At 40.5% G+C, this 13,002-nt stretch overlaps 2 protein-coding genes across 2 annotated transcripts in view; both read left to right on the top strand.

The window, feature by feature from the left end:
- The window catches only part of myo10l1 (myosin X, like 1), a 29,964-nt gene extending 28,373 nt beyond the window's left edge, over positions 1 to 1,591 (top strand). Inside the window, exons 39-42 of the mRNA XM_019872253.1 lie at positions 5 to 79; positions 253 to 429; positions 507 to 698; positions 789 to 1,591. Of these exons, the coding sequence (XP_019727812.1) occupies positions 5 to 79; positions 253 to 429; positions 507 to 698; positions 789 to 893 (549 nt within the window). The 3' untranslated portion in view covers positions 894 to 1,591. The remainder of the gene's footprint in view (positions 1 to 4; positions 80 to 252; positions 430 to 506; positions 699 to 788) is intronic.
- A 3,283-nt stretch (positions 1,592 to 4,874) lies between these two features.
- pttg1ipa (PTTG1 interacting protein a) lies at positions 4,875 to 12,367 on the top strand. Its single transcript, XM_019872252.1, has 8 exons — positions 4,875 to 5,155; positions 6,571 to 6,623; positions 6,867 to 6,975; positions 9,363 to 9,467; positions 9,814 to 9,916; positions 11,368 to 11,375; positions 11,421 to 11,531; positions 11,638 to 12,367. The coding sequence occupies exons 1-8, from the start codon at positions 5,068 to 5,070 to the stop codon at positions 11,673 to 11,675; spliced, it is 615 nt and encodes a 204-aa protein (XP_019727811.1). The 5' UTR covers positions 4,875 to 5,067; the 3' UTR covers positions 11,676 to 12,367.
- Positions 12,368 to 13,002: the final 635 nt, after the last annotated feature.

Below are 13,002 nucleotides of genomic sequence, written 5' to 3'. Positions count from 1 at the left end.
TGAGAACCGCAAAACGCCGAGCTTCCTGGACGGCACGCTGAGGAGGAGCTTCAAGACAGGCTCGCTGAAGAAACAGAAGGTTAGTGAGAAACTAGAGTGTTCAGACCTTCGCCAAGGTTCAAATGAGTGAATGTTTTCCATTCGATCAGTCTTTTAGTAATGGCTAGAGTTCGTTTTTCTGGTCAGGGATGTCCCAAGTTTAGAATATTCATAGTTTAAAGGAGGTCTAGAGCCATCGTAACGTGTGCGCAGGTGGAAGAGGAGCAGATGCTGGAGATGTGGGTGAAGGAGGAGACGTCGGCCACGCGCACCAGCGTGCTGGAGAAGTGGACGCGGCTGCAGGGCATGGCGCAGCACCAGGCCATGCTCAAGTACATGAGCATCATCAAGGAGTGGCCCGGTTATGGATCGACTCTCTTCGACGTGGAGGTAAAGACAACGATCGAATACGCCACACGCAACTTTTGTTTGAGTTTTGGTGATCTGACGATGTGAACCTTCTGTAGTGTAAGGAAGGTGGTTTCCCTCACGATCTGTGGCTGAGCGTTAGCGCGGATAACGTCTCGGTGTACAAGCGAGGTGAACCCAAACCGTTGGAGACGTTCCAGTACGAGCACATCACTTTCTTCGGTGCCTCACAGCTCTACACCTACAAGATCATCGTGGACGAGAGGGAGATGTTCTTTGAGACGCCACTGGTGAATTTTATTCAATTTTCACTGCGTCTTTTTTTTTTTTTTTTTTTTTTTTTTAGTGGTCACTCCCCTAACAGTGAAATGTGTCTTTAGGTTGGCGAGATCACCAAGATCATGAGGGCTTACATTAATATGATGGTGAAAAAACGCTGCAGCATCATGTCCGTCACCAGCGTTGCCAGCTCGTGGGTCAGGTGATCGCCGTTGGCCAATCAGAGAACAGAGGCAGTCTTTCCAGTCCCTGCCAAGCGAGGAAAGTGGACGTTGAAGTCACAGGGGTCAAACGAACTGGGTTGAATACATGTTGGGATTTTTTTTTTTTTTTTAATTCAAGCATGACACATGAACTTGGATTTTGGAGGGCAGTCCTTTCACGTAAATTACATTACCCCAGTTGTAGCACTTGCATGTAGATGTTCAAGGCCACTTCACATGGTCAGATTTCCTTCTCTGTGGGCCTCAAGCACAAAGCACCCATGAGCTGTCCTGTCCTACTTCGAATAATGACTCTTGGGGGCTCCATCCGAGGACCTCACGGGGCTTTCTCTGAGAATGGGGTGGGGCCTACATTAAAATTATTCAGCGACAGTCTCCCACACAAGACATTAGGAGGTCTGCCTCCTTGGACCCAGTAAGGAGGGCTTACGTCCAGAGGTGGGCGCGACAATACATTTTGCTGGTCTTTGATTCATTCGCCAGCGGCAGCCATCAACGTCATTATTTTGGGCCGAGCCAAACTGTAATCATCAGTCCTTCATCGATTTTTTTAACTGCGCTTCCATCATCGCAAAATTTTAGTTGGTCACCGCTATTTTAGGACGTCAGTAAATTTCATCCGTCCGTCAGTTATTAGGCTGTCAGTCTGTCGGAAAAACAAACAAACAAACAAACAAACAAACAAACAAACAAACAAACAAACAAACAAACAAACAAACAAACAAACAAACAAGGCCCAGGGTATGGCTCCCTTTTAGGACTCCACTAGGGGGGTGGAGGTAAGCCCCTGTGTTGCACTGCCAGACATTCTGCTTCAACCTCTTTCTCTACTCGTGCATTTGTCCTCACTCTTATTAAGTTACAGTGTTGAATTCTTGCTTACTTTTGTCACTCTGTCTTTTTTTTACGTGACATCACTTCTATCACCCCTGTCCTTGAAGGGTGGGGGGGGGCGGGTTGGGTCTCTTCTTTTTGGACAAGGGAGTAAAAAAGAAGACATTCACTCACCGGTGCCACCGTGTGGCCATCAGAAGAAACTACAGCCAAAAAGAAAGCTACTTGGAATGCTTCTGAACCAATTTCAAGGAAGACCACCAATGTGATATAACGCATTCCACTCACATGGCGTGTCCTTTGACTGTATATTCAAACACAAAGTGAACCGAGTTGTATTGTTTTTGTACTGTATAATGACACGTAATAAGAGTTATTGAATTTTCAGCGGTCACAGCACTGCACGATCTGTAGAGGATCTACGCTAAAGGCGATGTGACACCTCTAGTGTAAGATATGAGCAATTTAAAGAGTGTCATTCACTGGCAGTGCCATTCATGTGACTCACAGAGAAACAAAATGTTTGGATGACTTTATCATTGTTTGGATTTTTTTCTTAATGCTATTAGTTCTGCACACGCTTGTCGGGTCATGTTGACTGTTATTTTTCTTTTTAGCAAAAATGGCATACAGTAAGTGCACCAAACTATCCGTACGTGTTTCCATGTGACTTTGCTTTCTGATCCTGCTATTCTTATTGTCCAACAACCTCTCAGCTAAAAGTGTTGTGTGTGGAATGCTGCTGTGTGTGCGCGTGTGTGTGTGCGTGCGTGTTAAAAGTGTTGTGTGTGGAATGCTGCTGTGTGTGCGTGTGTGTGCGTGCGTGTATCACATTGTAATCCAAACAGCATTATACTGAAAAAGAAACGAAGAGAAGAAGTGTATTCCTCGGAAATGAGCTGTATTTATATGACTAAGCAAATGATGTTGTGATAGTGTGTTAAAGGGAATCAAAAAAGCATGGGGACTTTTTATGGGAGGGAGGGATGAGGTTATGTATTTAGTAACATACTGTGTTGATGAGTGTGTTGATGGAGGAGGGCTGTTGTGTATTTAAAAAAAAAATACTGATTCAAATGGTGCATACCATATTTCCTCAAATTGTGGAATCAGCATATATATTTTTGTTGTCATCCACCTAAAACAAACAAATGTCTCCCTCAGTGGGTAGTTACTGCAGTTCATTGATGCTATTTTTCACACACAAGAGTTAAAGACTTAACGATGCTCAATTCTACTGTGTTGCTAACCAAAACAGCAGCAACCAACAGTGAGCGTAGCGTCTTCCAATCTTGCCGAAGGCACCGGGCCTTAACGCACGCCAGTAAAATGGTGTGTACCCACTCTGCAATGTTCTTGTTTTGGGGAGATATTCGCCTCCTCCCATCTGCAGTTGAGTAAATTAACTCCCCATCTGGCCACTATTTGAGGAAATATGTAAAATTGTCAAGCCGCAGAAATTTTTGCAGAACATGAGTGCTGCTATGTGTGAATGGTTAGACTGACAGTGATGTCATTGCATCATGTGACACGGGTCCAGGCCATTTCTGCCGTATTGTCTGCAGATTGGCTTTAACTTGAGAACTAATGAGGTCATGTCCAGGCCATTTCTGCCGTATTGTCTGCAGATTGGTTCGAACTTTAACTTGAGAACTAATGAGGTCAAAACCACCAATTTATCAGAGAATATTGATTTTTTTTTTTTTTTTAATAGAACACCCACAGTGGATCCATGCTATAGATTTTTAATAGGATTTAGGTCTGGGTCCTGGGTGGGGTATTTCTCCCCTAGAACCCACCAGGACCTTGTAGGACCAGGACCCAAGTAGGGTATCCTATCTTTAGACCGATGGGGGTATTTCCTCCAGGACCCAGGGGGGGATGTCTCTGAGGAATTGAGGTGGGGTGGGGGGGGACTCCGAACGGGTACTAGAACCCATCCCCTCCCCCAGTAATTCTGCTAGAACACTCGGAGGAGCCATCCCAGGTCCTCAGTCCTTCAAGACCCGGAGGGTTCTGTCCCAGGATGCCTCACCCAGGAGCTGCGGGTGATACAGCGAAGGCATCTCTTCTCGTGCACAGTCCCATTCAGGCCACCCCAAAGATTTTCATTTTGGTATTCCAAAAATTTGAGCACCTCTTAAAAGCACGAGAGGTATGATCAGGATCCCTTTGTATCCACTGTAGATGACCTTCCAGAACCTCAATGTGTTGAGTGATCGCGATGGCCCATGATGTATTGCAAAGTGATAAAAGAATGTTTCCATCCAGTTTTGAGTTTTAGGCAATAAATGAGCGCAAATCTGAAGAAGCCATAACATAACAAGGACCCTGGGAGCCGCCTGTTCTATGTGTACTAGCTTCGGTCTGTAACTCATGCTTAACCCAACAGGAAATTAAGCAAGCAGCGGGAAAAAAAAAACAATTGTTCTGTCATCAGCCGCAGGCGGCCAGCGTGGGTCGTTTTATTTATTTATAATTATTGTTACGTTTTCATGTTCGGCTTACTATCATCTTTAAACGTTGTGCTTGGTCAAGAAAAGAGAAATATGTGTTATTTTTTATTTTGAACTGAATTGAAAAAAATGCTTTAATAAATTATTGGGATTCTTCTCAGATGTAAGTGCACTTCTTGTGACTGATATCAATTACATTGAAGCCATGCAAACATTCAGATCATGACCTGTGTTTATAGTTTGGCATTTTTTAACCTTTGTTTTAAATCATTTGCTTTGGTGTTGTTACGGTTTGTCGTGTTTCCCAAACGTCTGACACATTTTGACGGCGAAATGTTAGGCTAGTGTAGTACGTACTGTATTAAAAAAAAAAAAAAAAAACCAAGAATACATCCATTACATCATATTAGTTGTACAGTTTCGAAACTGTTTTTTAAGATGAAGCAATTACAATAGAGGCGTTGCATTTTCTCATTCAATTCTAAATGCCAAGTATTTTACGTTTCAAATTATATTTATTCTACTTTTATTTGATTTTAATCTGTATCATAATTAACAACACCTAAACAAAAAAATAGAGGATTTACTTTTGCCAAAAGTATTACAAACGTGGATTAAAACTAAATATTTCGTCATTTTTTTGATTGGATGACGCAGTCAAATAGTCTCGAGCATTTCCTCACTGCGAAGTAGTCGCAACACGCCTCCTCGGTGTGCGTGTCACAATTTTGACTGGTTCTTCTCGGCAAATTCGCGTTCAGAACCCGAGCGAGACGGTCAGTCTTCCTCTCCTGCACTCACAGGAACGATCAACGACGTTCTCACAGCACGAACGAAGGAATATCTGAATTATTCAATCAAATCAGATGGATTTAAGGAGTTTGGCCCCGGTTGTCCTCCTTCTTGCGTTCTCTTCGACGACAGTTTTAGCACAAAGTGCCGCACCTGGCGTAGGTAAGAAGAAGAAGTTGTTTTTTTTTCCCCTTCTTATTCGCGTGTTTGCTAACAATTTACCGGCGTTAGCTCGAATGAAAATATAAAGTCGTATGGCGTCAGTGTCCTTACTAATGAAAAATAAAGGAAATGTTGTTGTCTTGATTGGTTTGTTAGTTTCGGCCATATTTCTTTTGATGGCGGCGCGGACACCCGCAGCGGCTCCTCTTGTTTTATGTTGAGAGGGAAGAAATTTCATCTGTGCTGTACAGCACATTTGACAATAAAGTTGTATTCAAAATTCAAATTCAATTTTGTCGTAAACCTTCAAAAACAAACCACTAAAGTCACGCCATGTTTTTGCTCGTCTATTTTCTTCGAGATAACAAACGTGTCCTTTTCAATTCCTGATGTCAATGTCAGAAAATGTGTTTAAAGCAAGCTGTTGGCCAATTATGTCTCCTTGAAGGGAACACAAATTCTTACTCCACCCTTTGTCTCCATGGAGAAATCCCCAATAGGATGAGCAGGACTCGACAAACAACCCAAGAACCTTATTTATTCCTCATGGCAGTGTTAGGAATTAACAAAGTACAAATACTTTGTTACTGTACGTGAACAGTGTTTTCTGTACTTTGAGTATTGCTTTCTGACAACGTTTTACTTTAGTTCCCAATATTTTGTGCAATCTCCTCTTTCAGTGGTTGAGATCTTGATCAATTGATTGAAATCTTGAAGACTTGTAAGGTAGAAAAAAGCAGCGTGAAGGTTTAGGAGGGTGGGGGCGTAAATTAAGGAGTATCAATGACGGCGACAGATTCAGAGAAGCAAGATATTCCCCATTCGTGGCCTTACTTAAGAGAAAAGTTTAATGTTCTCGGTCACCAAAATAATTTGTGGCGAATGTCAAAACCACAAGCTTTTGGGGTTAAAAACATGTTATCCGGAAAAAAATAAATTGCAGGTAGGGAAGATTTTTCTAATTCAGTCATTTCATAACATTGGCAAAGTTTTGTTGTTGTTGTGCCAAGGTATCAAAAGTGAAAAACATGTATAAAAAAGCTTTTGGGGTTAAAAACATGTTATCCGGAAAAAATAAATTGCAGGTAGGGAAGTTTTTCCTAATTCAGTCATTCAGTAAAGTTTTGTTGTTGTTGTGCCAAGGCATCAAAAGTGAAAAACATGTATAAAAGACAGTAAGGATTCATCTTTTACTTAAATATACTTGAATGCGTTTCAGAGGTTGTACCATTTGACTACTTTTACAGGATTATTTAGTTATTTATTCATTTTCGTAAGTATCTGTACTTCTCCTTTAACACCAATGTGTGTGTACTTTTGCCCCCTGCGGTATTCACACATCACTGTTACATTGTCTAGAGAAGTGAAAAATGTCAACACTGTATTTGTTTATTTTTAATCCTCTCCCGACACAGTTTGCGAGTCCATGAACGGGACCAGCTGCGAGCAATGTCTGACCAACGTGACGGTAAGCAAGCCTAAAGGAAGCCTTTGTCTTATTTTGTTTGTTTGCGTCCTGTAAAGGAACTCGAAAGAGGCCAAACGAAAGACTCCGCCATGTCCGCACCTGTCCGACCGGTTTGAGCAGTAACTGATCTCATTCTGTCCCTCCCTCCCTCCTTTATCGTCAATCTTTTAAGTTCCTCAGCAGTCATGAATCATTTTTTATTCAGTTTTTTTTTTTTTTTTTTTTTTTTTTTTTAACCGACAGTGTTTGTGGTGTATCAAAACCAAGGCGTGTGTGACGTACCCAGTGAGGACCATTTTGCCACCGCATTCACTTTGTCCGCTCTATGATGCACGCTGGGGCCTGTGTTGGAGTAAGACGATACACTCACGCAATACACAACACACACACACACACACACACACACACACACACACACACACACACACACACGCGTACTTACTGGTCATAAGATTAGGCACGCCTATGTAATCTATCAGTAATGCGATTCCAGTATTCGTCTACTGCCACCAATCACAAAAGCGTGATGTATTGATTTTACTTAGTCTGAGATGGCCAGTAATTTTCCTCAAGTTACGCAAAGTAGTTCCATTACTTTAGTACCATATGACTCAAGTAAATGTCAACAGTAGCCTTCCAAATAATGACTTTAGTAAATCTACTCCAAGCATGAATGTCAAATAGACAAAAATGTAAAGTAGAAATGTGCAAATTCGGGTATTGTGCAACAATATCGCTTTATCTCAAACAATTTCAAATGAAAGCTACAACGTTGAAGGCAAATTCAGCCACAGGAAGTGAATTGCACACACACACACACACACGCACACACACACACACACACACACACGTACTTACTGGTCACACGCCTATGCAGTCTATCGGTAATGTGATTCCAGTATTTGTCTACTGCCACCAATCACAAAAGTGTGATGTATTGACTTTACTTAGTCTAAGGTGGGCAGATTAGCCAGTAATTTTCCTCAAGTTATGCAAAGAAATTCCATTACTTTAGTACCTTATGACTCAAGTAAATGTCAACAGCAGCCTTCCAAATCATGACTTTAGTAAATCTACTCTGAGCATGAATGTCAAATAGACAAAAATGTAAAGTAGAAATGTGCCAATTCGGGTATTGCCCAACAATATCACTTTATCTCAAACAATTTCAAATGAAAGCTACAACGTCGAAGGCAAATTTAGCCACAGGAAGTGAATTGTATTTGTTTGCAAACGGCACAATAGGTTTGAAAGGTAGAGATTACATGAAAAAAATTATTTTCTCAAGTTCAAAGTCGAGTTCCTTGTAGGCTAAAACGTAGACAGCGCATGACCTAGCATGTCATTTTAATACTGTATTCTGTAAGGTAAACATCATTTAAATATATGTCTGGAGGTTTTCTTGCCTCTTCTGACTGCGAGTCACACGCCATTTTTTTTTCTGTAACATTTCACAAATTTGCTTCGGTGTTAGGCTGCGGAGACTCATGTGCAGTCATGTGACTGCCAGGCTCTGTTTGGGTGGGGAAATGGAGTCGCCAGCGTTTACGTTGGATTGTCAAATAGACAAAAATGTAAAGTAGAAATGTGCCAATTCGGGTATTGCCCAACAATATCACTTTATCTCAAACAATTTCAAATGAAAGCTACAACGTCGAAGGCAAATTTAGCCACAGGAAGTGAATTGTATTTGTTTGCAAACGGCACAATAGGTTTGAAAGGTAGAGATTACATGAAAAAAATTATTTTCTCAAGTTCAAAGTCGAGTTCCTTGTAGGCTAAAACGTAGACAGCGCATGACCTAGCATGTCATTTTAATACTGTATTCTGTAAGGTAAACATCATTTAAATATATGTCTGGAGGTTTTCTTGCCTCTTCTGACTGCGAGTCACTCCATTTTTTTTTTCTGGAACATTTCACAAATTTGCTTCGGTGTTAGGCTGCGGAGACTCATGTGCCGTCATGTGACTGCCAGGCTCTGTTTGGTTGGGGAAATGGAGTCTCCAGCGGTTCCGTTGGATTGGTGAAAGAGTTGGTCATCTGACAGCGCCCCAGGCAGAAGTTTCTTTAAAAAAAAAAAAAAAGTTTGTGCAAGCGAAAAAAAAAAAAAAATAATGTAGAGATGTTGGGTGAACAAACAAGTCTTTATTCCCATTCCAACAGTTTTGCGCTCTTCTATTGTATTTATGTGTAAACACCCTCAGGGCTCTTCAGACGAAGTGGAAGTTAATGTGAAGTGTGACGAAAACATTACAAAATTCTACCCCACAATTGTGGCATAAGCGGCACAGTGTTCGACTGGTTAGCAAGTGCGCATCACAGTGCAGAAGTCGCAGGTTTGAATCTGGCCCCGGCCTTCCTGTGTGAAGTTTGCACTGTCTCACCCTGCCTACTTGGGTTTTCTCTGGGTACTTCAGTTTCCTCCCACATTCCAAAAACATGCAAGGCAGGTTCATGGAACACTCTAAATTGTCCCTAGGTGTCATTGTGAGCACAAATGGTTGTTCAGCTACGTGTGCCCTGCGTTTGGCTGGCAACCAGTTCAGGGTGTAATGCCCGAAGATGTCTGGGGTAGGCTCCAAACTCCTTGAAAGGAATGAGTTTGATGATAAAAAAAAAAAAAAAAAAATCAAATAAAATAAAGACCGCTGATGTTTTGGTGACCTTAGCTATCCATGTCCTTTTATTGCTGTTAAAAATCTGGACTCACGTGTGTTTATGCTTTCTCGCTGGCTCAGTGAATTTCCAGAACTTGATCATCACTCTTGCGGTACTGGGTGGCGTTATCATCATCGCCCTGCTGGTCTGTATGTTCTGCTGCTGCAAGTGTGAAAATGTTGGGTAAGTCGTACACTTGGCTTGGTGATTGTCATTCGCCTGCAAACCCAAGTCAATTCCATTTGTACCGCGCCGTGACTCAACAGAGTAAGTCAGTTACTGACCTCAAAGCGGTTTAGCAAATCAAGAACCACACTCCTCAGACATCTGATGTACAGTGGTTTCTTGAGATACGGGCATTGTATGTTGTATCTGGGGTAGGCTCCAAACTCCTTGAAAGGAATGAGGTGATGATAAAAAAATAAAATAAAATAAAGACCGCTGATGTTTTGGTTACCGTAGCTATCCATGTCCTTTTATTGCTGTTCAAAATCTGGACTCACGTGTGTTTACGCTTTCTTGCTGGCTCAGTGAACTTCCAGAACTTGATCATCACTCTTGCGGTACTGGGTGGCGTTATCATCATCGCCCTGCTGGTCTGTATGTTCTGCTGCTGCAAGTGTGAAAATGTTGGGTAAGTCGTACACTTGGCTTGGTGATTGTCATTCGCCTGCAAACCCAAGTCAATTCCATTTGTACCGCGCCGTGACTCAACAGAGTAAGTCAGTTACTGACCTCAAAGCGGTTTAGCAAGTCAAGAACCACACTCCTCAGACATCAGATGTACAGTGGTTTCTTGAGATAACGGGCATTGTATGTTGTGAGACAACTCATCGACTTCAATTAAAGTTAAATTGACTAAACACTTGGACTGCCAGTCTTTAAAGTGTTCACCATGAAAACTTCACAAAATTCTACAAGGCAAGTGTGCTGTCAACAAAAGTCAGCAAGTCATCAGTCAGATGACAACAATAACAAACCTTTATCAACCGCTCATGTTTCATGAAACTATGATATTTAAACAATGCAGAAATATCTTGTTGTGGATCGGCATTCCTATCATATAAAGAGATTAAAATCGCATGATGTGCATTATCTTGACCAGCGATTGTGACCTTTGGCCTTTGCGGATCCTTCAAATGCCTATTTTTGAATTTTCCAAAATGAAGACTGTAGTTATCGTAACAAATGACATTTCATCTTTAAAGCCGCTGTTCATCGAAGCAATTACGAGTCATGCGATATTTTGTAAAGTATTCGACGACGTAATTGTAACCTAATTAGGCTTTCTACAAGGCAAGTGTGCTGTCAACAAAAGTCAGCAAGTCATCAGTCAGATGACAACAATAACAAACCTTTATCAACCGCTCATGTTTCATGAAACTATGATATTTAAACAATGCAGAAATATCTTGTTGTGGATCGGCATTCCTATCATATAAAGAGATTAAAATCGCATGATGTGCATTATCTTGACCAGCGATTGTGACCTTTGGCCTTTGCGGATCCTTCAAATGCCTATTTTTGGATTTTCCAAAATGAAGACCGAAGTTATCGTAACAAATGACGTTTCAGCTTTAAAGCCGCTGTTCATCGAAGCAATTACGAGTCTTGCGATATTTTCTTTGGAAACTTTTGTAAAGTATTCGACGATGTAATTGTAACCTAATTAGGCTTTCTCTGTGCCACTCAATGCTTGAACGTCCTTTACTGCATCGGGAGACGCCACGTTCACGAGATTTTTTTATTTATTTTTATTTTTTTTTTTTTTTTTTTTTTGGCCCAACTCTAACGATATGCTAATGTAGAATAATCATGAATAGAAAATACGAATACATAAGTCCCATAGAGAGAGAGAGAAAGGGAAACGGACAGACAAAATAGAAATAATATACCATCATGGAATATTCAGTCTTGCCCCCAAGGGTCACATTGTGAACGTATGAATGGACAGGTGAGGTAAATTTGCGTTCAAGTTGTGACGTGGATTCAAAATGGCCCCTCAAAAAAGCACACATTCATGAATACCGTGTGTTAAAATCATGAGTCTCTCACCCTGTCCCATTTGTGACGACTAATTTGTAGTCCTAGAGGTGTTCCTGGCAACCTTATTTTTGATTGAGATCATTTTGTATGAGGATGTCACACTAATTTTACCCGGAAGCAGTTTGTGGTCAAGATTTTGTGCTTTTGTCTTCACAGGCGGGCTGAGATGAAACAGAGACATGATGATATCAGGAAGAAATATGGTAAGGCTTCTTGCTCAGTGGATTGATACTTTTTATTTATTTATTATTGTTATTATGATTATTTTTAAATATTGGTAACACTCTAACTTTGTGCGTTTGCCACTAGGCCTAAGTGGACCAAATCCCTATTCCCGATTTGGATGAGAGGATTCATACACCAGGACTTTATTTAACAGCAATGAAGTAATGTCATTTTTTTTTTCCTAATTTAATAACTATACAATAAATGCTTAGGACGTCGATCAGCCAATGAACAGGAATGTTGTGCAACGAGCCAAGAGGCCGTCATCGAACGCTATTATTTTCCACTGCACGGTCCCATTTGCTGCTTGAACATCCTCAAACGCAAGTTCGATTGTGACATCTGCTCATACATGCTCATACGAGACTTGTGTAGCTGCGGTGATTTCCCAGGAATCCGTTTATTTTTCGGATTGTTTCACAGCCAACATTGTCACCATTAGTTTTCTGTAGGCTCTTTCTTCTTTTTGCAACATTTTTCTGACCATATGTGATGTCTGTTGGCCTGTAGTCAGTCTTAAAAAGTTGATGTCTTGATAATTTATTGTCCCGTTTGGCTGCTGAGCAACCATTTCTTGAAGGAAATTTTCCATACCTGCTTTGCAAGCATCCTTGAATGTATTTGAGCAGTTGTTGATCTTTGAATTGTGGCATTAGGGACCTATTTTTAGTTGTTGGGGGGGGGTGTTCCACTTTTGTCCGCTTTTAAAATGTTTCTTAATTTAAGGTGAATGTGCGTTTTTTCAGGAAGCAATACGACTTGTAAAGATACACGCTGTGGAGGAATTAAAAAAATAAAACTAATACCAAACACACTTTGTGTTATGTTTGTGGGGCAAAGGTTCAGATGAGTTTGAAAAATCATCTAATTGATGATTTTCTTCAATGTTGCAGATTCATATGTGATTTTTTTTTTTTAACAAGGTCCTCTTCTATTTTTTTTAACAAACACAATCAATAAATCTCTGAATTACAATAAATATGAACAGGTCTGTTATACATGAATTAACCAACTGGTCTCAGATAAATCAAAAGTTCCAATGTACATACAGCATGTACATTTACAATTAAATCTTTAGAAGGGAAAAAAAACACTGCACACTCATGAAAGTATTCTATTTTCTCAGTAATTGCAGCAGTATAACACTAAAGTGCAAAACAAGCATGGCACTGTCAGTCAGACAGATTATGTTGTATAATTCTCACTGTATAGTAGCAGTGCAACGAACTACTCTCATCAAATGAATCTGTCATTGTTTTGGCATTCGATTAATTGTTTAGAGATCTGTTTAATTAGAAATTCTCGAAATCCTTCACTGGAAATAGTCACAAATTTCTGTAATCCTCCATGAAAGCAGGTTTATCTTTGTGTTGAATAAAAATAAAACATTTATAAATAAAATTTTGGTTTATTCCTATTTGTGCTCATTAAAAGTTTACAACCAATTCG

Source organism: Hippocampus comes, unplaced genomic scaffold, assembly GCF_001891065.2.
Source record: "Hippocampus comes isolate QL1 unplaced genomic scaffold, H_comes_QL1_v1.1 scaffold92, whole genome shotgun sequence".
NCBI lineage: Eukaryota > Metazoa > Chordata > Actinopteri > Syngnathiformes > Syngnathidae > Hippocampus > Hippocampus comes.
Note: the sequence above shows the minus strand (reverse complement) of the source record. Positions and strands in the feature narration are given on the sequence as shown.